General features: G+C 39.6%; 1 protein-coding gene across 1 annotated transcript; it reads left to right on the forward strand.

Annotated features, from left to right (window-relative positions):
* Window positions 1-2,725: 2,725 nt before the first annotated feature.
* Window positions 2,726-26,672, forward strand: LOC118269657 (protocadherin Fat 3). Its single transcript, XM_035584870.2, has 35 exons — window positions 2,726-2,896; window positions 5,032-5,145; window positions 5,524-5,592; window positions 6,018-6,182; window positions 6,434-6,551; window positions 6,848-6,995; window positions 7,375-7,611; window positions 7,853-8,051; window positions 9,434-9,741; window positions 10,137-10,313; window positions 10,404-10,597; window positions 11,108-11,225; window positions 11,968-12,069; window positions 12,355-12,527; window positions 12,911-13,089; window positions 13,543-13,717; window positions 14,177-14,381; window positions 14,792-14,933; window positions 15,227-15,418; window positions 15,581-15,702; window positions 16,097-16,333; window positions 16,933-17,058; window positions 17,503-17,632; window positions 17,842-17,939; window positions 21,300-21,432; window positions 22,004-22,108; window positions 22,351-22,520; window positions 22,890-22,988; window positions 23,233-23,425; window positions 23,761-23,870; window positions 23,949-24,106; window positions 24,221-24,427; window positions 25,000-25,161; window positions 25,947-26,034; window positions 26,351-26,672. The coding sequence occupies exons 2-35, from the start codon at window positions 5,079-5,081 to the stop codon at window positions 26,447-26,449; spliced, it is 5,205 nt and encodes a 1,734-aa protein (XP_035440763.2). The 5' UTR covers window positions 2,726-2,896; window positions 5,032-5,078; the 3' UTR covers window positions 26,450-26,672.
* The last annotated feature ends 119 nt before the right edge of the window (window positions 26,673-26,791 follow it).

The raw sequence follows: 26,791 nt of genomic DNA on the forward strand, positions 1-26,791 counted from the left end.
TCTTGTGTAAGAATATAGTCACAAGTATTGGGGCTTGTGACGTACATACTTTGAAATGTACTAAATATGTATTTGTTTTTAGAAAATACTGTCTGTCTGTACCGATTGTTCTCCAGATAATTGAAGGAACACAAACTTTCGCATCTCTATATACTTTTATACTAATTTATACTTTTTATACTTATACTTTATACTAATCTATAAAGCTGAAGAGTTTGTTTGTTTGAACGCGCTAATCTCCGAAACTACTGGTCCAATTTGAATAATTATTATTGTGAAAAGTGGGTGTACACAGCGGCATTACGTGACATAATGTGCACCTCTGCCTACCCCTTCGGGGATTAAAGGCGTGACGATATGTATGTACTGGATGACAACGACGTCAATGAATAGAGTAAGAATAAAGACTTGGTAACAACAGCCTCGACAACCACCTTAGGAGGCTGGGGTTGGGCGGATGGATCAAGGGCCTGATGCAGAAGGCAGTACTCCTCGAAACGGCACGTATTGTGAGGAGGTTTCTGTCTCTGGAGCCCTAACCACCGGTGGCTTGGACCATGCTCCCGCTACTGGTCGGCTCCTATTTTTATATTTTTAAATATTATTTTATTTTGTATGTATAGTATTTAAAAATGTAAATTTAGAGAATTTTAAACAAATAAAAATAATAATAAGACTTGTAACAATAATGTTCTTTCTCGTTCGATGGGTTTATTACGTAGCTACGTCAATGGTACAGCAGACACGTGGTGAAAGGGTCAGAGTTCACAGTTGTGCGTACGTGGCGCCTTAGTTTCGTCAATTGATACGGACAGTGTGAGATATACAACGTGAGTGATAAGCATCGGCGTCACCTCTCCCTTGTACATGTCGGTATTTTCGCCAAAATTCTTAGATATTATTCTAAACATTTAGGTACTCCTTCCTAATAATAAACCCTATTATGACTATATATAGATGACTAATTTTTATTTAATGTCCGTCTTGTAGATTATTGTAAAACATTATTTAATTTTATACACATCATTATATATCTGGGGGCACGGTAGTGCCCGCCAAGACGAGCCAAGCGAAGCGCAAGGGCACTACCTACCTTTTCTCGAAGCGCTTCGTCGTATTTTTGAACCTTCATAACTTGAGTTTGGGTTATACCAGATAAACAAAATTTTCAGGATATAATGTCAGTGGTAGACTTAATAAACCTCTAAAGTTTCAATTGCATAGCTCTTATACTTTAGATTTTATTGATATCTAAAATACCCCGATTTCGTCACTCACTCACTCACTGATGATCAACAAAATTCTTAAGGTACTTCCTGAAGTCCTAGAAAACTGAAATTTGGTATGTAAGCTAGTATTAGTACCCAAACAACAAAAAAATCCTAAAACTTGGAACTTTTACCCCCCAACCCCTTAAACTAGGGGGTGAAAGTTTGTTCGAGACTTCCGCAACTTTTGACCCTAGAGGTCTGAATGCGGCCGCGGAGGGGTAAAAATCTGAAATAGGGAAACTTAATTCCCTATTTCCTGCTTGAGATCTGAAAATTATACACAAGTACATAGAACACAAACTTTTCATCAAATCAAAACATTATCCTACCCATAAGTACTTAGATATGAATAATATTACTACACTTCACTTCGGTAAGTGTTTATTAATCAACCTATACTTTTGAACATAAGCATCGTAAGTATAGTATGCGCCAACGCCCGCCGCCTGCCCCCTCGTCCCCGCGCAGTAGCTAAAAATAATCGGCCCGTCAGCGAGCGCGGCACCCGAACGCGGGCAGACGCGCGAGGGCAGACGTCGTTGACGGTTGTCTCGTTGAATGAAAAGTTTTCGGAATATTTCGGTGATTTAAAAGTTTGCTATCGCGGAGAAAAAAACCATTTGCCTAATATTTAATTGTTAGTAGTTTAGTAGGTAAAGGTTTAGATACTAGTGTTTTAATTTTCATTGATAAAAAGTATTAGGATTACGTTTCCAATTTTCTTATAAATTTAGTAGTTTAGTAGGTGAATTTGTCGCTCATTTTATCTTTCTATCATAAGCAACCTACAAAAAGAAATGAAATCCCACAAAAACATTTCATGTTAAATGTTGCCAAGACGAGACCATATAGCTCGCACTGTCAAAAAGTAATCAGATCCCGTGTAGAGCCAAGTTTGGCCGCACGGAAAGAGTTTAGAAGATTGAATAGATTTTTAAGCTCAAGCCCATATGACGAATAGCAAAAAGTCCGTGCGGCCGACTCGCCAGTTCAAAAGTATAGGGTTAGAAACTTGGCTCTACACGGGATCTGATTACTTTTTGACAGTGCGAGCTATATGGTCTCGTCTTGGCAACATTTAACATGAAATGTTTTTGTGGGATCACACATTTCAAGTGTGGGAGAGCCATGCTTCGGCATGAATGGGCCGGCTCGACCGGGGTGATACCACGGCGTCACCGAAAACCGACGTGAAACAACACCCATTCGTGCCGAAGCATGGCTCTCCCCCACTTAAACATGATGATACACTGATGATCGTCCACAAACAAATTCAGAGTCTATCCTTAAAAAAAAACTTTCCGCTAAAGTCATTGGTAGGTTAAATACTTTTCAGGATACAAAATATTAATCGCAATCCGCTATCGGAGGCTATCGTTCGCCTTAATCGATATGTAAAATACGTAATTAGGTACCTATCGTTTAATCTTATCGATATCCGACGATTTTGACAAAAAACATACAGTCGCATTAAATATAGTGAAACAAAGTGACATTCTGTGGTGAAAACTTTTTTTATTTATTTTTTTCTAGTGGTTTGTGGGTACAGTGTAAACATTTCGGAATATTGTTAAAGATTTCGGAATATTGTTTAAGATTTCGGAATATTGTTAAAGTATTGACAGGTTAGTATTACTTTAATAGCTTATTTCACAGTCTGTATCTTTAGGCTTCTACCACCTTCTACTTCCATTTTATTATCTAAAAATAAGTCGGGTTTTCCTTCCTGACGCTATAACTCCAAAATGCACGAACCGATTTCCACGGTTTTGCATTCGTTGGAAAGGTCTTGTGCTCCGTGAGGTTTATAGCAAAGAAAATTCAGGAAAATCATTATAACGGCGTTGACCGGTTTGCTAGTCAGATATAAAAACTTGCCACCTAAGTAAATTAGTAGGGAGGGAGTACCTGCTATTAAGTGCCTGCTTACCATCAAGTACTAATACTGTATTTCATGTTACTACACGATTATTTTTTTACTTGTCTTTTAGAATCTTAGTTTTAATAAACAAACAAACGTCCTTAAATTTTAGATAAGTGGCCGGGATGTATTTGCAATGTTTAAAATATAAATATTGATTTAGAATGCGTAGAAGTTCGATAAATATAATATGGACATTGATCGAAAGCATAGAATGATAAATAATAATTAAAATATCTATCAAGATTCGATTGGCGGATCACTTCTGAATTTCTTTTGTTTACTTTCCCTCATAATAAAATTATAAGTACTGGCACATGTTTTCGTACTCGCTATGTGTACTAGGTAATAGTTATATGTATACCACTACATTTATATACTAGGTAATTATTATATACACTATCTGTATGCTTTGAATGGACCCTTGAAATGTATTAAGATAGTCAAAAAATGCAAAAATAATTTGTGAACTGATACGGGATTGTTGATGAGGTTTAAATACCTATAGATGGAATGTTACAAAACATTGATTAGGTAGCTTGCGACAAAGACTTTGCATTGCAGAATGAAAAAACAATATTTATTTATTTCATTCTTTCCATTGTCCGATTTGACTTTTCGAATCTAATGCTTCGTATTTCCATGACGCCCATCCATAAAAGTCTGACGATTGTTTAAAGATGTATCATAAATTTAGATATACCAGATACCGCATCGAGCATCAGCTCAACTGAGCCCTATCTGTAGTAGTCTAATGACTCCTTGAGGCGCGCGCGAAGACTATGGGTAATTAGGTATTACCTTTTGATGAAAATGAAGATGATTATGTGAGAGAACCCCCTCTTTCCAATCCCGATTCCCAACAAAACTTAAATTCCTAACCCCCAAAAGGTTGGCAACGCACTTGAAACGCTTTTGGTGTTTCGGGTGTTCATGGGCAGCGAAGATTTCTTACCATTAGGTAATCCGCCTACTCGTTTACCAGCTTATATCATAAAAGCAAAAGTTGTGATGTTATTATAGTTAGGCCTTGGTATCGATAGATCTAGATATCTTTCAGATCAAATCTTTTTTTAATTTTCGGTAACCGGTACGACATTCAAACTGCCTCGTTACCTCACTATCACAAAGATGGGAATGTCTGATTGAGAATTACTGATAATTATCAAAACATAAAGCACTTGATTTCATAAACATTCCTATACCGACACATTTTGTTCGATTTTCTCTAAAAATCTTTAAATGGGAAAAATGAGTCGGTACATAAATGCATTTTTTTGAGGGCGGAAAATCATCCAATGACTTCTCCCGCCTTGGGCAAGGCGAGAGGGAGTGTCAGACTTTACTGACTAAAAACCACCCCGTTCCTTCTCCTGCTTTTCGAGCCGGAGCCCCGGTAAACCCGCTAGGTAGTCCGCAGCTCCGGTCATAAATGCACAGGTGCACTCTCTGTTCCCTTAAGCCTCGACTCCACTAGGAACATTTGTCAAGCGACTTGTGTCCCCGGAGACATCGGGCGATGTCAAGCGACGTCAGACGACATCGCTGCGACATTGTTGAAACTGTTCCTTGTCGCACAGTCGAGGTAGATTAAATTTGTTCTTGGTAGATAAAATAATTAAATATTAATATTAACAATATATAATCCGTCCACAATCTATCACTAATATTCATCGACTGTGCGACACGGAACAGTTTTAATAAAGTCGCAGCGACGTCGCCCGACATCACCCGTTGTCACCAGCGGGACACGGGTCGCTCGACAAATGTTCCTAGAGGGGACGAATTCTAATAATGAACATGATCGGAGAAAGATAGTTAATAAATACATTTCCACAGACAAAGCTGTAACATCGCTAGAGAAGTGAGAACTGCAAGATCATGAGATGGCGGTCGATGTGCGAATACTGACAGCAACATTGCTGGTACTCACCACTGCTACAGCACAGCGAGGTAGGTAATGTAGGTACGGAGGATACTACATTAAGCTACCAAATACCAATTTATATTTTTATATATGTAACTAGAAGACCGACTAGGCATGCGTATATCCAAACTGTCAGCCTTCATGATAATGATATTGGTCCAATTAACTGTTGAAAAGTTGTGGATTGTGTTATTATTTAGCCTAGTTTAAAGTGTGCGACGCGAGAGGAACCTGAGGTAACTGGTTGTCACACATAACCAACATCTCATCTCATCAGTAACATTTAGATTGCACACTGTACTTAGTTACCTATTCTGGAAGTTAAGTAACTTGTATTACTTTATGCAAGCAGGTGTAACATTATTAACAAGTGTCATAACTATAACTTGTACTTATGTCTCCAGATCGATGTGGCTACATGGTACAAATACCCAGACCAGACAGGCCTGACTTCCCACCACAAAATTTTGACGGTAAGCATGCATAATAAAAATTACTTGTAAGTAACACTTACAAGTAATTTTAGATAATGAACATCATTATCTACCATCAGAGAGCCAAGCTACGGTATGATTGAGTCGACGCGACACGACGGGGGTGACACTAATACTTCAATACCAAAACCTCTTTTTTATAGTTTTTTTTTTTATGTGAAATGGGCCGACGTTTGGCCGCTATCTCGCCTGATGGTAAGTGATGATGCGGCCTACGATGAAGCCCATAAGCAACCTATTCACTAGGGCTTTGAAGACACCCAGGTTGTACCCATCAGGAAACATAGACTCCGGCAAGGAGTTCCACTCCCTAGCAGTTCGCACAAGGAAGTTTCAAGATCAAGATCAAGAAGTTTTTTTTTTAGTTTCCATGGATTCTTTTAATTGAACAAATATTTCGATAGGTTTAACATGGGCTCAGCAGCCACTATTACCAGCTGAGGATCGAGAAGAGGTCTGCCTCAATGACTATGAACCTGATCCCTGGAGCAACAACCATGGTGACCAGAGAATTTACATGGAGGAGGAGATCGAAGGTCCCGTAGTCATTGCGAAAATTAACTACCAAGGTAAGCAGATTTGGGTGTTATAATGTCAATTCATACGTAAAGTCACAATCTTATCCCCATCCCAATGAAATCATAAATACTTACCGCCGTCAGCTTTAATAATAATGTTCATTTATCAACACAAAATGTTCATTCCGTTGCTTAATTGGACGAATAGTTTACAATATTTGACCAATCAAAAAATAAGTATTTTCTTTTTAACTTCAACTAAAACGAGACTATATAAGTAAACTTCTATAAATTTCTTTCAGGAAACACCCCTCCTCAGATAAGAGTACCTTTTCGTGTTGGTGCAGCCCACATGCTTGGAGCCGAAATTCGTAAATATCCTGACGCAACTGGAGACTGGCATCTTGTAATTACTCAAAGGTGATTATAAGGTCATATTATAAGGTCATCTTTTAGAATAGAATAGAATTTCCGAATAAGAATCCTGAAGGGCTTGCAAACTTTGTACCTACATTTATTGGTTTGCAACCTCAAAACAGCATGTGCAAGACTGGGGTCCGCACTGTTATCCTACTGAATCTCTAAAATTGAATACTAGTAACCCAAATCGGATCAATTACTATCTATATAAACCTAAGAATCCTTTGACTATACTGCCCTATGAGGTGAACTGTTACGCTAGTGGTATAGTGTGTAACCTATAGTGCTTGTTAAAGGCAGGACTATGAAACTCCTGATATGCAGAGATACACGTTCGATGTGAGTGTGGAAGGCCAGTCGCTGGTTGTAACGGTGAGGCTGGATATTGTGAACATCGACGACAATGCGCCCATCATTGAGATGTTAGAGCCTTGCAACTTACCGGTAAGGAACAAGTTGAATAATATGATGCTAAATAACTGCCACAATCGGATCTCGAACCCGCTGTATCGTCAGCAACACCCATACCTGTGGCCTATAGGATTGTGTTAGACAAAGTATAAAAAAGGATGTCGTCTGAGTCTACACCAGAAGATGTTCCGCGAATTAGCGAAACACGTGTAGTGTGTAGTTCGAGTGATTTGTTACATGTCATAAGTGAGTGTTTAGTGTTGCATCTCTGCTGCACGTGCATTGCATCAGTTGCGAGCGGGAGGGAGGCTGCAAATTCATTCCTTGCTTGGAAGAAAAATTAAATATGGTTCTAATTGTTAGTGAAAATTAAATTATCCAAAAGGTTAATTAATCGAACATAATTTTTCAGGAACTTGTTGAACCCCATGTTACAGAATGTAAATATATCGTGTCCGACGCAGACGGTCTGATCAGTACAAGTGTTATGAGTTATCATATAGACAGCGAGAGAGGAGACGAAAAAGTATTCGAACTGACCAGAAAAGATTATCCGGGCGATTGGACGAAGGTGTATATGGTTCTTGAATTGAAAAAATCTCTTGATTACGAAGAGAATCCTCTACACATATTCAGAGTCACGGCTTCTGTAAGTAAATTATTTTGTGAGGCATTAAATAACGTGAATACATGAAATTTTATTTAGGAAACATCAATTAGGTACTCTCTTTTGGCCAATTATGTTATACGTAAGGGTCTATCAGTGAGTGGGTGCTTTTAACAGTTATTTTTGCCTTTTTTATTTTTACTTTTTGTCTATTTTTCGGATTTTGAAGTCCTTTTTATTTTAATAACTATCATCACTATCACTGTCAAATGCAAATCCTCAGGATTCCTTACCAAACAATAGGACCGTGGTCATGATGGTTGAAGTAGAGAACGTGGAACATAGAAATCCTCGGTGGATGGAGATCTTTGCTGTGCAACAGTTTGATGAAAAACAGGCGAAATCGTTCACAGTGCGAGCTATTGATGGCGACACGGGAATCAATAAACCTATATTCTATCGTATAGAAACTGAAGATGAAGGTAAGATTAAATTATTACTAAAGCCTCAGTAATGAGAGATACAGTGCTCGCAATACAATACTATTGAATCGAATGCGATTAGCGTAGCTACGGATCACTCGCATAATTCACGGCGAAATACATATGGCTCTAGAGACAGAAACCTCCTCACAATACGTGCCGTTTCCAGAAGTACTGCCTTCTGTATCAGATCCTTGATCCATCAGCCTAACGTCCGCCTCTTAATATGGATGACGAGGCTTTTAGGGATCAACCTATTGACCGGCACCACTATCGGCCTAATAATAGCCGAATCCACATTCCATATCTCGATAACCTCGTGAGCCAAGTCAAGATATTTTATTTGTTTATCTTTCTCAGCTTTCACGAGGTTTCCGCTTCACACGCTTGTCGGTCTATCACCACTATATCAGATTTATTGGCTACAATAGTCCTGTCAGTGATGATAGACCGGTCCCAGTAGACTGTAACATGGCCGTTTTCTAGAACTGGGTCGAGCACATACTTGTAGTACGGAACCTCAGACTCAACAAGTCGTTGTAGTTGTTGCAATAGTTGTTGGTGACGGATAATTATTATTATTACTAGCATCCCAAGTGTTCCAGGGAAGTGACCGTTCCTTTTTCTCCAGGTGGTCTTAATTGGCTAACTGGAGTGAACACTGATGAGAAACAGGTCTCCCACTTCTGGCTTGCCATTCTTGGCCGCCCAGAGTGGTGTTGCGAGGGCAGCGATCCTGCTCGGACGGTAGAAACAATTTTTAAGCGGCGAGAGAGGCAGATGCAGATGATTTGAGTAAAGTGGTGGTGGTAATTTATTCACCATTCAGCCACTATAATATTTCCGTTGTCCTTCTTTATTTAACTATATCTACCAAACACTTCCAGGCGAAGTATATATACCACCCAACCAAATATACTGTGAGTTGAAGCGTCTCCCCATGAAAAATTGTGATTTTTCGGTAAAAATAATTCACAAATGATTTTTTTTTCATTCCTGGTCGCATGATTTATTCATGTTTAGTCTTTGAAGTAAAAAAAATATTATAGCCATAACTTTTAGGGGGAGGGGATTCGACACCACCTTCGACTTTTGTCGATAAAATTAGGTGTAGAACTCAGCCTTAACGGGTTAGAAGACTCGCCCCTATCACATTGTATATGTTTAAGGAAACTTCATCACCACTTTTGGTTGTCCGCTTAACGTGAGAAGCCCCTTAGATTAAAGTTGTCTAAAAAGCCTATGCGCAGTTGGCTTCGGCTCCTCATACGCCTCCCAAATGACCGGCACCCTGCTGTCCCGTGTTTAGACATACATAATAATAACAATATTTTAAGTTATTCACGCAATTGTCCACTTTAATTTGCTTATTATGTTTATAGACAAAGAATTCTTCAGCATTGAGAACATGGGGGAAGGCAGAGACGGTGCCAGATTCCACGTGGCTCCTATAGACAGAGACTACCTGAAAAGGGATATGTTTCATATAAGAATAATTGCATATAAACAAGGTGATAATGACAAAGAAGGTGAATCATCGTTCGAGACCTCAGCAAATGTGACGATTATAATTAACGATATAAATGATCAGAGGCCAGAACCCTTCCATAAAGAATACACGATCTCCATAATGGAAGAAACTGCGATGACCTTAGATTTGCAAGAGTTTGGTTTTCATGACCGTGACATTGTAAGTAATTGTTAATTTTTGTAAACATTCTGTGAATATTTTCTCTTGTAAAAATATTAAATTTATACTACGAACACTGTTTTACAGTGTTCTTATCTTACCTGATGAACGAGAGTCCGCTTTCACTGTAACTCTGCTTTTAGCTATAAAGATTTGTGAGTCCGTAGGTTTTATTGATTTACTAATAGAATAACGTTTTATTTTTAATTTCATATTAAAACCTATTTATTTATCTTAATTTTTGTTCCCGAAAGTTCGCAATAAATAGAATTGTAGTATGCAATCTGTAAAGCTTTTTCGTTCGTTCGTTGAATTAGAGTAGGCCCCCTGTTCACAGTTACAGTCGATGAGCATAATTCCGGATATAAGTATAATTTATTTCCAATTTCTCCTAGGGTCCCCACGCTCAGTACGACGTTCACTTAGAGAGTATACAGCCAGAGGGGGCCCATACCGCTTTCTACATCGCCCCTGAAGAAGGTTACCAGGCCCAGTCTTTCACCATAGGTACTAGAATCCATAACATGTTGGATTATGAAGATGACGACTACAGACCAGGAATAAAGCTAAAGGTATATTATTTTAAACTTAATTTTACAACCAAAGCTGAAGTTTTACAGAATTACTATATGAATAAGTTATTAATGGCTGTAACTTTACAGGCAGTAGCAATTGACAGACACGATAACAATCACATTGGGGAAGCAATTATTAACATTAACCTTATCAATTGGAATGATGAGCTACCTATATTCGACGAGGACGCCTACAACGTGACATTTGAGGAGACGGTCGGTGATGGCTTCCACGTTGGTAAATACCGGGCTAAAGACAGAGACATCGGTGACATAGTCGAGTAAGTAGTAAAAATAATCTCTTCCGTTGCTAGTGATTGGATGACGACTAAGACACTAGAAGACAAAGGGTCCCTGGAGAGTATACCTACCTAAAGATTTTAGAAATTAGTTCTTCTTACAAAATATAATTTTGGTTAGCTTTCAAAGTCGTAATTAGCAAGCAGAATAAGAATAAGCAGAGCCGTGTTGTCCCTAAGGCAAATTAGGCAAGCGCCTATAGCCTAAGGCGCCAGGTTAAAGAAGGGCGCTGCGAGACGCGTGTACTGAACTTCCCTTAAAGCGACGGCAGCGCCTAAAAAATTAAAGGCGCCCAGGTGCTTGCCTAGGGCGCTCTCTAGGTTTAGTCAACTTCTGATTAAAATGAATTGATTCAAACCTAGAACATGGTTTTTATTCTTTAAAGTAAAAGTAAATTTTAGATAGTACCTAACACTTTTTATAAATATGCATCACACCCAGGCACCGGTCTTCGGGAGACTAAATACTCCGTTTATATTGTTTCTGTTTAGGCACTCGATATTGGGCAACGCTGCAAACTTCCTAAGAATTGACATAGAGACTGGAGATGTGTACGTGTCACGGGACGATTACTTTGATTATCAAAGACAGAACGAAATCATAGTTCAGGTAAACTTCATCATCGTCATCGTAATATAACAGTAAAAACAATGAATAATATAATTAAAAACGTTGTCAGAGCGCAAAATGTCCAGTGCACAGCCAAATGCTACGTGGCCATAATAGGTCGAGTTTACGGCGTTGATTTCAGCACTAGCCAATCTGATTGAAACTTTTTTTAAACGTTGCTCCTTAAACTCCTTACTCTGTCGTGGATGCTTTTATCACAGCAACAATTTGTGGACCTGGGAGTCGAAGTTGAACTCGCTACAACTAAAGCTTTGACTGCACGGTTGGTGCGGTGGCTGGGCAACTGGCTGCCGCGCAACGGGTAGCAGGTTCGATTCCCGCACGGAGCAACTCTTTGTGTGATCCACAAATTGTTGTTTCGGGTCTGGGTGTCATGTGTATGTGAACTTGTATGTTTGTAAACGCACCCACGACACAGGAGAAAATCCTAGTGTGGGGCAACGTTTAACGTTTTTAATAAAAAAAAAAAAAATTAACTGTATGGTCATTGTTCAATTATTTATGTCACCTACAAATTATAGTAAGCCTAAATAGGTGTAACCACGGAATACAGAAAACTAGTGAAAGTGTGATGTGGGCGTGTTACGCGTGTTTTTTTTTATTCCGTGGGTACAAGACAAACAATTGTCAATCAAGAGTAGCCTAACGGTTTTTCTAGGTTTAGAATGTATGTAGTTTAGATCGTAAACAAATAGCTGAATGTTCCGACATCTAATTGCAGATTCTGGCTGTTGATACACTAGGTTTACCTCAGAACAGGGCTACCACACAGCTCACGATATTTTTGGAAGACATCAACAACACGCCACCTATACTGCGACTGGTGAGGCAATCCATTCTTATACCTACACTAACCTCTAGATCATGTTATAGAGATAGAGTAGGTATCTAGTACATGTTTTCTATCATCAGTTTATTTATACCTTCTTGTTGTGTTAGATTTTATTTGTTGAAATTCCACCTTAATATTTTCTAATAAAGGTTTACTTTTCAATAATTTCTCTAATTTCGAATGACTGACATGAGTAAGTCGTTGTTTTTGATTAATGAATTTATCCTATTCTATTCAGTTTACTGAATGAATGAATAAGCTTTCTCTTTATTGTAGCCACGTTCCAGTCCAAGTGTAGAAGAGAACGTTGAAGTCGGGCACCCGATTACCGAGGGGCTAACGGCGACAGATCCTGACACCACGGCCGATTTACACTTCGAGATCGATTGGGACAATTCTTATGCTACGAAGCAGGGCACCAATGGACCCAACACTGCAGACTACCACGGGTACGACTACAGGGGCCTTAGTATGCTATTACAATGACACAATTGTAATAGCATACTAGGGCCCCAGGAGACTTACACAAATTACAACCTCCGCTTACCGTGTAGACCAGTGGTGGATGTGGTGATGGTGCATCCAGCTAACAGAAGCGGATTTCTTTCGTTTATTTTCAACCTTATTGTTTTAGTATTTGTTTGAGTCATTTGATACAGGACAATTCCAACAGTCGTATTTTACCTTATTGTTTTAGTCCACTACGTGACGCTTTATATTTGGATGTACCTAATTTGTATACTGTACTAGTATTCTGATATACAAAATTCAGAAATTTTTGTAGAAAATTTTGTATGACACGCTACTCAGTGCCTATGTGCCGACATTTCAGATGCGTAGAAATTCTGACGGTATACCCAGATCCTAACAATCGCGGGAGAGCTGAGGGTCACTTGGTGGCCAGTGAGGTCAGTGATGGCGTGACCATCGATTACGAGAAGTTTGAGGTGCTGTACCTCGTCGTCAGGGTGATAGATCGCAACACTGTCATTGGCCCTGATTATGACGAAGGTAAGTGAAAATATAAACTCCCGCTATCCGTAATCAGGTAAAGGCATTTTGCACTCTAGAATTGACTACCTATATTACATGGACAGTTCCAACCTAAATATGAGTACTACATTTATTATACGCCTATCTATCTTTAGGGAACAGAGAGTAAAGTTCCCTAAGAAAAGGAGGATCCTCGACCAGGCGAGGTGATCAGCTTGGTGGGCTTTCTGTCCAACAGTTGTTCGTTGGGATTTTCTATCCGTGTTATTTCGCATGTAAACTTCAAATGTGCGATGCAGGATATTTATGACGTCATCCGTTGATTTGCTCGTCGATAGTCCAATATTGGTCCAATATAACCAATATTGAGCAAAGCAAAAAGATTTCATAGAAAAGTCAGCATTTATGAGGACTAAAGAGCTACACTCTTGTAAAAACAGAGACAGTAGAATAATAAAACATTGGTTGCAGCAATGCTGACGGTGACGATAATCGATATGAACGACAACTGGCCGATATGGGCCGACAACACGCTGCAGCAACCACTGCGCGTGCGCGAGATGGCCGACGAAGGAATCATCGTCGGTACACTGCTCGCCACCGACTTGGATGGCCCTCTCTACAACCGAGTCCGCTACACCATGGTGTCAGTATTCCATCATCATCTATATACTCGCATAAAATATCGTATTTAACATTGAGATACCTACTTTTAAAATATATCCGAGAGAAAAAACCTCATGTACACACCTACGATCTAAATCTAAAGTCTTTCGATTACACTCCAGATATTTCAGACTATTTATCTATGTAGGTACATTTCGAATATTCATTGCACTTAAATGTATAATATTAACCCAGTTCAGAAGTCTTAACACATGCAAATGCTATCAAGCATTAGATATTTCTACTTAATACGAATATTTGAAAAGACTAGGAATTTTATATTTTTATTAAGGTACGGTATATATTTTGTTATTGGACTTTGAAAAATAGCTTTTGGACTAATTAAAATAAGAGATTTGAGTTAAATTTACCCATGTCGTAGCTACTCTAGTTCCCTATAAAACATTATTTACATAGGTTAGTGCTTTTTTTACTTTAGCCCCATCAAGGACACTCCTGATGACCTGATAGCGATCAACTACGTCACCGGTCAGCTGACTGTGAACAAGGGCCAAGCAATTGACGCAGACGATCCACCTCGCTTCTACCTGTATTACAAGGTCACTGCCAGCGATAAGTGCTCTCTTGACGAGTTCTTCCCTGTGTGCCCACCTGACCCCACCTACTGGAATACCGAGGGAGAGGTGAGTAGGAGACCAGCAGCCTGGGGCCTTAGTCTGCTATTAAAATTGTGTCAGAATGGTCGATCACTGAGCAGTGCGAGAGGGACGGAGCTATGTAGATTGTATAGCTCCGTCCCTTTCGCACTAGCAGATTAAGGCCCCTGAACTACGTTTATTTTCTATCATCTCTCTAATGATATGTTACTTAAACAACATTATCCTACTTCTATTGCTATAATAATAAAATATCGTAAATCATTTCCTCATGACTTTTTGAGACAGAGGAATTTCAGTTCATGGCCTGAATCAGTGCCTAGGAGTCTGGCGTTTATTCTGTGGCATTCCGTATAACACGATAATTTTTTATAGGTTTCAAATACTTCTTCGAGAATTAATGCATCGTATTGTTGATATTTAATTTACAATTACAGATAGCGATCGCGATAACCGATACGAACAACAAAATTCCACGCGCGGAAACAGATATGTTCCCTAGTGAAGAGCGCATCTATGAGAACGCACCCAATGGTACCAAGATCACGACGATCATCGCTAGTGACCAGGATAGAGATCGTAAGTGTGCTTATATAACCCGATATTTAAGTATTCCAAAAAAGAACGTAGTTGGACTAGATACCTATGTATTAAATTACGGTACGAAGGACAAGGAAACGGAAGCAGTTCCAGATTCAGCACCGGTTGAATTGAAAAGTCACAAAATCCTATAATATTTCATTTGAACTGAGAATACTTATACACTTAAAATACAGCTTGAACCGCTTGACCAATCCACGACTTCTAAAAAAATGTTAACAAAAAGACCATATAATCTATTCTAATCTAATAAAAACAAAATTCTTTTGCAGGACCAAATAACGCGCTGACGTACAGAATCAACTACGCATTCAACCACAGGCTGGAGAACTTCTTCGCAGTGGACCCTGATACTGGTGAACTGTTTGTACACTTCACCACTAGCGAAGTGTTGGACAGAGACGGAGAGGAACCGGAGCATAGGATCATCTTCACCATCGTCGATAACTTGGAAGGCGCTGGAGGTATTATAGTCATTATAAAACCAAATTTTTTTGGGTAAAATTGTAAGGAGTATCTTTACCCGTTTAAGTAACGTTTACATTAAAACATTTTTTCTGTGTGAGCAACAAATAACATCAAAGTTCGATTATTAAAGTAGTCTCATAAAATGCGTGTTTGTTTAGATGGCAATCAGAACACAATCTCCACGGAGGTGCGTGTTATACTGCTTGATATAAACGACAATAAGCCGGAACTACCAATTCCTGATGGCGAATTTTGGACCGTTTCCGAAGGTGAAGTGGAGGTAAAAATGCCACAATTTATTATAAATTTACACAATACTAGCTCAATTACCGGTAAGAGAACTTAGGCCAGCAGTAGAGTTATGCATACGCATGAGAAATACACATAAACCGACGAGATGCCGGTTCGATCCCAGCACACACATAGCGTTCTTTTTGTGATATTTTTAAACATTATTGTTCCTGTTCCTGTTCCCTTCCCCTGTTCTATTAACATTAACGGTTTGATACGTTCTGGTGGCGTTTGGCGAATTTAGAATTGAGAAGGAATCACTCCTTGAAACTGTATTTGAATTTTCCATTAAAATGTTTACTCTCATTACAATATTGATCGAACCTGAACAGGAACACAAGATAATTTTCGTGGTGCTAATTAACTTTGGATAAAATTTTCAGGGAAAACGCATTCCACCAGAGATTCACGCACACGACAGAGATGAACCATTCAACGACAACTCTCGCGTGGGATATGAAATTCGATCGATCAAATTGATCAATAGAGACATCGAGCTTCCTCAAGATCCATTCAAAATAATAACGATTGATGATCTCGATACCTGGAAATTCGTTGGAGAGTTGGAGACTACCATGGACCTTAGAGGATACTGGGGAACCTATGATGTCGAGATACGTGTAAGTATTAAATCAAAGCAAATATAGAGTTCGAAGATATAGGTTAATTGAGAGCCGGTACAAGTCCTGAAACTGTGAAAGCTGCTTAATATTTAGATAACTACCCGCGATCCTGCCTACCAACCGCAGGCATGGTGCTTATCCCCAATACACGACCTTTGTTCACGAATGGACGTCTTGCCGTAATTTTTCTCAAATTGAACAAGCTCAACTTTTGCAACTGGACCCACAATAACTCAAACTCAAAATCTTTATTAGCATGTTAAGGTATTACACAGGTCTTAATTAAAATATTTTGAACAGCTTAACGGCCTTTTTAAGCGTTGCGATTTGAGGGCTATTACTAACTCCCTCCCTCACTACTGACTAACTGACTCCCTTGAACTGAATGCTGAGACTACGTTAAATGGTTGTCACTTGGCAACACATGTGTCACGACAATGCAATTATATAAAGATACATAAACGTAGTTCTGTTTTGTGTCATAAATAAAACGTTATAGCTGCGAATGACTTCCAAAAGTCTTTTACTAACCAGGTGCTGTGTGAAGATATGCACCCGATCTTATCACAAAACTGTAAGGTGATTATCATTTCTAGGCGTTTGACCACGGTGTCCCGATGCTGGATTCTTTCGAGACCTATCAACTAACCGTCAGGCCATACAACTTCCATTCACCGGTGTTTGTGTTCCCAACTCCTGGCTCAACCATCAGGCTTTCTAGGGTAAGTTATTCAACCGAAGTTTTTTTTACTTTTAACTTGTTTCTGACACATGTGTAATGCCATCTGAATAGGTCCACTCATACTGTTGTGGTTCTTTCCTCAAAAGACCACATCAGAATTAGCTTGCACGGTTCTCTCACATTATCCTTTATTTGATTGTCTGGACTTTAAAAGAGACTATGACCTCTGAGTTTGTTTCGGCAGTTCTTCTTAGAGTAATCGGATAGGAAATGCCGGCCTCATCAAGTTATTTCACAGATTGACGTGTAAAAGTGTTATTTTATAACCAACTTACAGAAATAAATATCATTTATTATTTATTTTATGACTGCCAAAGCGCACTACGCTAAACTGTCTCAATAATTTTAGGCTTTCATTGTAGATTATAATTTACAGGAGAGTGTTTGAGCATAAGCAGCATTTGTGTTCCACTTATTATTGCAGGAGCGTGCCATAGTCAATGGTATGCTGGCTCTGGCTAATATCGCGAGCGGAGAGTTCCTCGACAGACTCTCTGCCACTGATGAAGATGGGCTACACGCAGGCAGAGTAACTTTCTCCATAGCTGGAAACGGTAAGGACTTCATCAGGTTTCATTTTATGAACAGCAAATAGGTTCAAAGTATTAATCATATCAGAACCTGTATCGAGTAAAGCTCTTAGGCACTTTTATGAAATCCATTTTTATTAAGTGAAATAATAAGGGTTCTTTGGAAGTACAAATCACTGCTACATCAACGTAAGGGGGAGTGAACGAAATTTACTTGTAGTTTATATTACCAGATGAAGCTGCGGAATATTTCAATGTGTTGAACGACGGTGACAACTCAGCAATGCTCACGCTGAAGCAAGCATTGCCCGCTGGCGTCCAGCAGTTTGAGGTGCGTTGCATTATCATATATCCTCTTTTCAATACAAACACTATACTAATGTTGTAGTGAGCACTAAATCTAAATGATTCTACTGACAATAGTCATAATCCCGCAGTTACTACTTGGCTACATATACACGTACGCTACGTAGCTTTTGTATCTCTACGAGACAACTACAGCTTAAATACATTTTTGGACGTAACAAAATGACGATAACGATGGTAAAGAAAAACAGCTTCTGCCAGCGTCTTCGCCAGGGTTCCCGTAGGATTAAAAGTATCCTATCACCCAAGTCAACTCATACCCTGTTTGTATACCAAATTTCATCAAAATCCGTTCAGTGGTTTCAGCATGATTGACGAACTAATATCCAAACAAACAAACGTTCACATTTAAAATATTAGTGTGATTGTGTGATACATGAATCGACTACAGTATGGCTGGCTATTGCGTTGAGCAAGGGTCACAGGCTGTTACGGTTTCAGTTACAATTGTAATCATTTTTAATTAAAATTGGTTTCTTTGATGTTCAATCAAGCACGTAACTTAAACAAAAAAAGTTGTAGAAAAACCAACCTGACCCTATCGTATTTGGAAAATCTTACGAGAAAGGAGATAGTTGATCATTCTCCAACAATTATTACTAAACTGGGGCCTTAGTCTGCTATAACGCCGCAAGAGTCAGAGACTTAATTGAGCGAAACAAGGGCTCAAGTTTATTCGTCTGTTGGGCAAAGCCAAATACGAGGCTCGAGGATGGCAGCGTCATCTCGTCGAAGTCCAGATCCTCGGAGAGCAGAGGTTTTACGGACAGTTATACACCTCAACACGGCAACCCATCGTCGGTACAGCTCGGGACCCAAGAGCTAAACTGACGCGCACTACACTGAGGCTATCCCAGACATCAGCCTGTACGAGATTAGGATGGTAGCTTAAAAACAACAAGGCGCCGGGCGATGACTAATCCCGTCGGAACTTGTGGAAAACTTTTAGTCCTCCAGAAGCTATTCAATTGTCATACTCGAGGGAACCACGCCGGTAGCATGGCAACGGAGTGTGGTGGTTCTGTTCTTTAAATAAAAAAGTAATTTAAAAAACTAAAAAACCCGACTGCGTTTCTTTATAATATTAAAATGAAAAAACCCTAAAACAAGAAAGTCATCGTAAAATTTAAGCAGTCGGGACCCATTCTAAATATAAAGATATAGTGAGGACGCATACGGCTTGCTTTCTAGAATGGGTCCCGACTGCTTAAATTTTACGATGACTTTCTTGTTTTAGGTTTTTTTCATTTTAATATTAACGCATCGGGTTTTTTAGTTTTTTAAATTACTTTTTTTTATTTATTTTTTTTAGTTTTATTATTTTTTCATTTTGATATATCTAGTGTCACTCTCATAGTAAATACGAATCAAACGACTATCAAGCGGAAATCCATCGAGTCGTTCCTAGAGAGTGAGCAATATTCGAATTTGGCGCCAAAAATCCACATTTTGTTTTTTTATTATTTTGATATATCCAGTGTCACTCTCACAGTAAATACGAATCTAATGACACCTCTCAAGTCAAAATCCATCAAGCCGTTTAGGCAGAGAGTGAGAAATATTCGAATTCGGCGCCAAAAATCCGCCATTTTGTTTTTTTTTAATTTTGATATATCCAGTGTCACTCTCACAGTAAATACGAATCTAACGACACCTTCAAGTCAAAATCCATCAAGCCGTTTAGGCTGCAGAGCGTGCCAAACAATTATACATACATACATACATACATACATACATACATACATACATACATACATACATACACTCGAAAAACATAACCCTCCTTCTGGCGCAGTCGGGTAAAAAGGCGACAACTGTCTGCTAAAGAACTACAGACCTATCTCACTTCTGAGCCATGTGTATAAGCTGTTTTCGAGGGTCATCACGAACCGTCTCGAACGCAGGCTTGATGACTTCCAGCCTCCCGAACAAGCCGGATTCCGAAAAGGTTTCAGTACCATAGACCACATTCATACGCTGCGGCAGATTATACAGAAGACCGAGGGTATAACTTGCCACTACTTGGCGTTTGTGGACTATGAGAAAGCCTTCGATTCAATCGAAACCTGGGCGGTGCTCAGTCTCTCCAGCGGTGCCACATCGACTATAGATACATCGAGGTTTTGAAGTGTTTGTATAACAACGCCACCATGCGCATCCGACTCCAGGAAGAGACTACGAGGCCAATCCAGTTGCGGAAGGGCGTGAGACAGGGAGACGTTATACTCCGAAACTGTTCACGAACGCACTGGAGGACGTTTTTAAGCTTGGACTGGAGCGGACGCGGCATCAACATTAATGGCGAATACATCACTCATCTCCGTTTCGCCGAAGACATAGTCGTAATGGCAGAGTCGCTGGAGAGCTGAACACCATGCTCAGCGACCTCAATACCGTTTCCCAACAGGTGGGCCTTAAAATGAACATGGACAAGACGAAAATCATGTCAAATGTCCATGTTGCACCTATACCGGTTGTCGTTGGGAACGATATACTCGAAGTTGTAGACCACTACACATACCTGGGTCAGATATCCAGCTAGGTAGGCTTCGATAAAGAGGTCGCTCGAAGAATCCAACTCGAGTGGGCAGATGGGAAGATGAAGTCTTCTTCAAAAATCCCGCAGTGTCTGAACACCAGGATGTACAACCAGTGTGTGTTGCCATTGATGACGTAATTACCGAGACATGGTATAACTGCTGGCCTTTTAGAAAGGCTCAGAGTCGCCCAGCGCGCGATGGAGAGAGCTATGCTCGGAGTATCTTTGCGCGACAAAATCCGAAATATGGAAATTCGCCAAAGAACAAGAGTTACAGACATAGCTCTCAAAATATGCAGGCTGAAGCAATGGGCAGGCCACGTCGCTCGGAGGACTGATGGCCGCTGGGCCAGGAAGGTGACTGAGTGGCGACCGCGGACCGGAAACGCAGCGTGGGCAGACCTCCCACTAGGTGGACCGACGACATCGTCAGAGTGGCGGGGAGCCAGTGGATGCAGGTGGCGGCATCGTTCTACGTGGAGGACCAAGGGGAGGCCTTTGTTCAGTGGACGTTTTCGGGATGGGATGATGATGATGGGGCCTTAGTCTGCTATTACAATTGTGTCAGAATGATCGATCATTGACCAGTGCAAGAGGGACGGAGCTATGTAGGTTGTATAGCTCCGTCCCTCTTGCACTGCTCACTGATTGACCATTCTTACACAATTGTAATAGCAGACTAAGGCCCCTGGAGTAATATTGACAAATGCCCCTAATTATATACTATCCAAATGTACACAATGAATGCAATTAATTATTTGAGTTTGAGTATTATTTAATTTGTAGTTGGTTATTCGGGCCACGGACGGCGGGACGGAGCCGGGACCTAGGAGTACCGACTGCTCCGTCACTGTGGTGTTTGTGATGACGCAGGGAGACCCCGTGTTCGACGACAACGCAGCTTCTGTCCGCTTCGTTGGTAAGACGGAGACATTGTTGAATATTGAGCTAAGATGCAACCAGGAAAGATAATGATAACGTGCAGTATAGATACGGACACAAGCAATCGCCGCCGCCCATGGACACTTAAAATACCAGAGGCGTTACAAGTGCATTGCCAGTCTTTTGGGGGTTAGGGATTTAAGCTTGTTGGGGATCGGGGATTGAGAATATTGTGAAGGCGGGTAATTGGGCCTCCGGTAACCTTACTCACACACCGAAAGCGTTTTGACGTCGATTTTCTCTGAGGCCGTGGTATCACTCCGGTCGAGCCGGCCCATTCGTGCCGAAGCATGGCTCACCCACACTTTCGTGATGTATGATAAACATGTTCCCCAGTTTTCATGCGCATAGATAAAATATCGAGACTTTTAGTTTGATTTGGTTGAAAGATGAGGTAGCGCATACGTGTGCAAGTGATGTAGCATCTCCTCTCCTACATTTTATTACAAATCTTGTAAATTATTAATATTTTTTATTTTATTTATTACTTCCTTGGTATATAGTATGCAGTAACCACAGCATAGTAACCTATTAACTTATCGTTACAGAAAAGGAAGCTGGTATGTCGGAAAGGTTTCAGCTTCCTCAGGCCGATGACCCCAAAAACTACAGGTGTATGGACGACTGCCATACCATCTACTACTCTATCGTTGGTGAGACATGTTTTCTTCTCTCTATCTCCTTGTCTTGTCATACTGCTAATTTATCATAAGTCGCTAAGAACATCCGTTCTATTTTTCCTGAGAAATACAACCCGGGTCTTTTCAAGGTCAGAGTAAATAGGTACTTTCTAAGTCTGTGCTTCATCCTCAGCCACATCTTGGCTTCGCCGTTCTGGTAGTAAACGAACACTTATCTATCTAGGTTTTATAATATACGTTTATTAATTTCATAGATGGCAACGATGGTGACCACTTCGCCGTGGAGCCGGAGACTAACGTGATCTATTTGCTGAAGCCGCTGGACCGCAGCCAACAGGAGCAGTACAGGGTAGTGGTGGCGGCTTCCAACACGCCTGGCGGCACCTCCACCTTGTCCTCCTCACTCCTCACCGTCACTATCGGCGTCAGTATCATCCTGTTCCCACGTAACCTTTCTACTCGAATAGTTTTATGATATGGGTATAAGGTCTATTCTCGTGTCACCACCCGCAACGTCGCAGATAAGAGATTTTTTTTAGGTTTTCATTTCTCGATAAAGTGCAAACCTGGCTTATTTAGAAAGTCTCTCTAATACGCTGGGTCTGGATATGTAAGTGAACCTTGTGAACCAACGAATCATTTCAACAGACAGAATGATTTCAGTCCTACAATATCAGTTAGCTGGTACCTTCGAGCAACTAATAGTTTAACTATAATTTTATCTGTCTAAAATATAATATTATCGTTGATAGAAGGCTGGTTCGCAATTTGAAATATGTAATGATATTTTCAGGTTCGAGAAGCAAACCCTAGACCGATCTTCGAAAGTGAATTTTACACAGCTGGCGTCTTACACACCGATAGCATACACAAGGAGCTCGTTTACCTGGCGGTTCGTATCACACTCAACACTATCCCCTTACACTGAGTATGTCAGAAACAGTCACAATAAAGTAACTTTGTAACAAAAAAGCTATTATAAATAGGCTCAAATTCTTGCCATACCAATGATCACAAAAGTAAAAAAGTCTTATTTAAACATCCAAAGAATCCAATGCCCCCTTCATAGTCATCATAGTAAGTAATTGATTGAAAACTAAAAATTGCAAAATTTAGAACTCGGCAATAATTTGCAGGCAAAACATTCAGAAGGGCTTCCTATCGTCTACTCGATAGATCAAGAAACCATGAAAATAGACGAGTCGTTGCAAACAGTTGTGGAGGACGCCTTCGACATTAACTCTGCAACCGGAGTCATATCGCTGAACTTCCAGCCAACATCTGTCATGCACGGCAGTTTCGACTTCGAGGTGGTGGCTAGTGACACGCGTAAGTGTTTCTTAAAGCTATTGTGATAGATGTCACATTGCCACCAAGAAGCATTTTCGACAAATTATGATTTCAGTTGAGGAGATGTGGACAGGCTAACCAATGTAAAATGTTTATATACCAGTGAAGTGAAGTGCTATATCCAAAGTTGCATCAAGCATGGACTAGTAAATAGTTCCTTGCTTTTGAGAATTAAATATTAGTACGGCTCTTGTACATTTGGTTGCCTCGTTGGTCCCTCGTAAACAAGCCTGCCAAGCGATGAGTTTTTATCAAGCAATTCCAAGATCGGGGATATTATGAGATTGTTCAATTTAAAGCTCCTTCATTTTTAGGTGGAGCGAGTGATCGAGCAAAAGTGTCAATTTACATGATATCGACTCGCGTTAGAGTAGCCTTCCTGTTCTACAACACGGAAGCTGAAGTTAACGAGAGAAGAAATTTCGTAAGTATACCAGAACTGTGTGTGCTGTTGTTAGTCACCATTCATTTTAGAGTCTCATATATTCTCGTCATCCACTAGATTGCACAAACGTTCGCCAACGCGTTTGGTATGACCTGTAACATAGACAGCGTGCTGCCGGCTACCGACGCCAACGGCGTGATTCGCGAGGGGTACACAGAACTCCAGGCTCACTTCATACGAGACGACCAGCCGGTGCCAGCTGACTATATTGAGGGGTAAGTCAATGTCGTTGCTTATGAATACCTAAGTAGCATTAGCTTTGAATGCATTGATTGCCCACCTTGTACGGTAAAAATGGTAAATGATACTAATTTATATGATGTCCTTAGATTATTTACGGAACTCAATACAATGCGTGACATCAGAGAGGTACTGAGTACTCAGCAATTGACGCTACTGGACTTTGCGGCGGGAGGGTCGACTGTGCTGCCCGGCGGAGAGTACGCGCTAGCGGTGTACATCCTCGCCGGCATCGCAGCGTTACTCGCCGTCATCTGTCTCGCTCTCCTCATCGCTTTCTTCATTAGGAACCGAACGTTAGTATCTACCACATCTAGTAAAAAAATTAAATTAATAAATGAACCCATTATTGCTATATTTACAAGTAGTTTTGTTGAAAAAAAAATGCTATAACTCCAGAACGCACGAACCGATTTCCACGGTTTTGCATTTTGAAAATTATACAAGTCATTATTTATATCTTAAATAAAAATCATTTGCAATAGCCATTAGACAGGGTCATTAGATTGTCCAAGATCTTAGTCCTCCAATATTTATATATTTCATATGTAGATTTCTTTATTTATTTGTGTACTTTGCGGCTATTGCAGCTGTTAGCTAGCTATTATATTTATTCGGTGTTTAGTCTGTTTAGATTTAAGTCTCTTTTCTAGGTATTTTAATGTTCTGTATATAATTACAAACTGAGTACATATGTCATAATTACTTTTCCTGCCACAAGTCTACAGGAAGAGATTTCATTCCAATCGGAATATGTAGTACCTTACCTATGTACTTCACTTTTATGTATTAATTATCTTTTGTTCTTTGTATTATAATATGTGTGTAATGTATACATAAAATAATAACTAATTAAATATGTTGTCAGACTGAACCGGCGCATCGAAGCCCTCACAATCAAAGATGTTCCTACGGACATCGAGCCAAGCCACGCGTCAGTAGCAGTGCTAAACATTAACAAGCACACAGAACCTGGTTCCAATCCCTTCTATAACCCGGATGTTAAGACACCTAACTTCGACACTATAAGGTACCTTGTTTTATTATCCTTTTTTATGGAACACGCCGGTAAACGAGCACACGTATCACCTGATGGTAAGCAATCGCCGCCGTCCATGGACACTTAAAACACCTCTCTCCTCTTCTACGTTAAATGCATTTATTCACTCGAACCTGTCATATTTACTGTATATTTCAATTAATTTATTGGCTTTACAAAGTATGTATTTCCCGATTTTAGAATTGTACCTGGGCGCTTACTCTTGAATCTGATCTATCGACATTGATATTGTGAAATTTCGTACCTATTCTCGAGTGCTGCCTCCATATTGCATGACTATTGAATAAACATTCAATACAGTACAGCCAGTACAGGCTTTATATTACGTACTCTGAATGCTATTTTAATAGCTGCGATTGCGGTTGCATAGTTTTGAAATATAATTATTATTGAGATTGCATTGACTTTCGATTGGTTTCAAGAGTAAGCGCCCTAATCAGAGTAAGACCATGCAAATTGTGTATCTGCTTCCACCGTAGAGACTTAATAGGAGTAGGTGGGTGATTTACAAAAAAAAGATAAAAAGTTAGCGGCGTCAATATCCTCAACCAAAAGTTAACAATTCTGCCGTTTCCAACACAAAATTTGGTTTCAATAAATTAAGCTGTGACACTGTTCTCAACCAATCCAATAAAAATAAGAATGATAACAAGCTACCACGATGCTTAATAACGCGGCAGAAATATGATTTGTTAAAGTTTTTTGAAAAATCACCCAGGTACTTGATAATCAACATGTGTCTGTATATTTTACAGCGAAGTATCCGATGACCTGCTGGATGTCGAAGACTTGGAACAGTTTGGAAAGGATTACTTCCCACCCGAAAACGAAATTGAGAGCCTGGTAATTAAATCAATACCTACATATACCCAATAAGACAGTAAACATCGAATGTCTGTACATTAAATATTTTTCCAAAAGACTGATAGGAGGCAACTAAAGAAGAGTCACAGAAACCAATTTTTATTTTTATTTTTTGTCTGTCTGTCTGTCTGGTATGTTATAACTTCGAAACTAATCAACGGATTTGAACGCGGTCTTCACAGTTGGATTACACATAATTAGGAGCATTGTCAAAACAGTTTCGTCAAAATTGAAGGTTAAGGAAAAAATAAAGAGCTTGTTCAATATATTTTATTAATTAAATATTATTTTCCAGAATTTTGCACGTAACCCCATAGCGACACACGGGAACAACTTTGGCGTAAACTCAAGCCCCTCCAACCCAGAGTTCTCCAACTCCCAGTTTAGAAGTTAAACTAAATACACTTTTATCAGTTGCATAGACTTATGTATTTAATAATTTTACATTAAATTTTATTTTTATACCATTTTTTACATTAAATTTAAATGTTTTATATAATAGTGTGATAAAATGTACGTAACAATCAACATAGCTGTTGTAGGTACGTAATAACATACTCGTAATGTATAAGTGTTATGTTTATATATAGAAATAAAAATATTAAATATTTTTTTAATGATTCTTTATTTTTAATACCATGACCAAAGTTTGTAATAAATGCAACGTCACGCCTTTTATTCCCGAAGGGATGGGCAGAGGTGCACATAACGACACGTAATGCCGCTATGCAATATA

This window comes from Spodoptera frugiperda, chromosome 30 (assembly GCF_023101765.2).
Source record: "Spodoptera frugiperda isolate SF20-4 chromosome 30, AGI-APGP_CSIRO_Sfru_2.0, whole genome shotgun sequence".
Lineage (NCBI taxonomy): Eukaryota > Metazoa > Arthropoda > Insecta > Lepidoptera > Noctuidae > Spodoptera > Spodoptera frugiperda.

What these genes read in the sequence shown, in the direction of transcription:
- LOC118269657 (XM_035584870.2), top strand. Translation starts at nt 5,079, where the DNA reads ATGGCGGTCGATGTGCGAATACTGACAGCAACATTGCTGGTACTCACC. An exon ending in ACTGGAATACCGAGGGAGAG is followed by an intron (nt 14,382 to 14,791) that starts GTGAGTAGGAGA and finishes TTACAATTACAG; the next exon opens with ATAGCGATCGCGATAACCGA. An exon ending in CATCTACTACTCTATCGTTG is followed by an intron (nt 22,109 to 22,350) that starts GTGAGACATGTT and finishes TTAATTTCATAG; the next exon opens with ATGGCAACGATGGTGACCAC.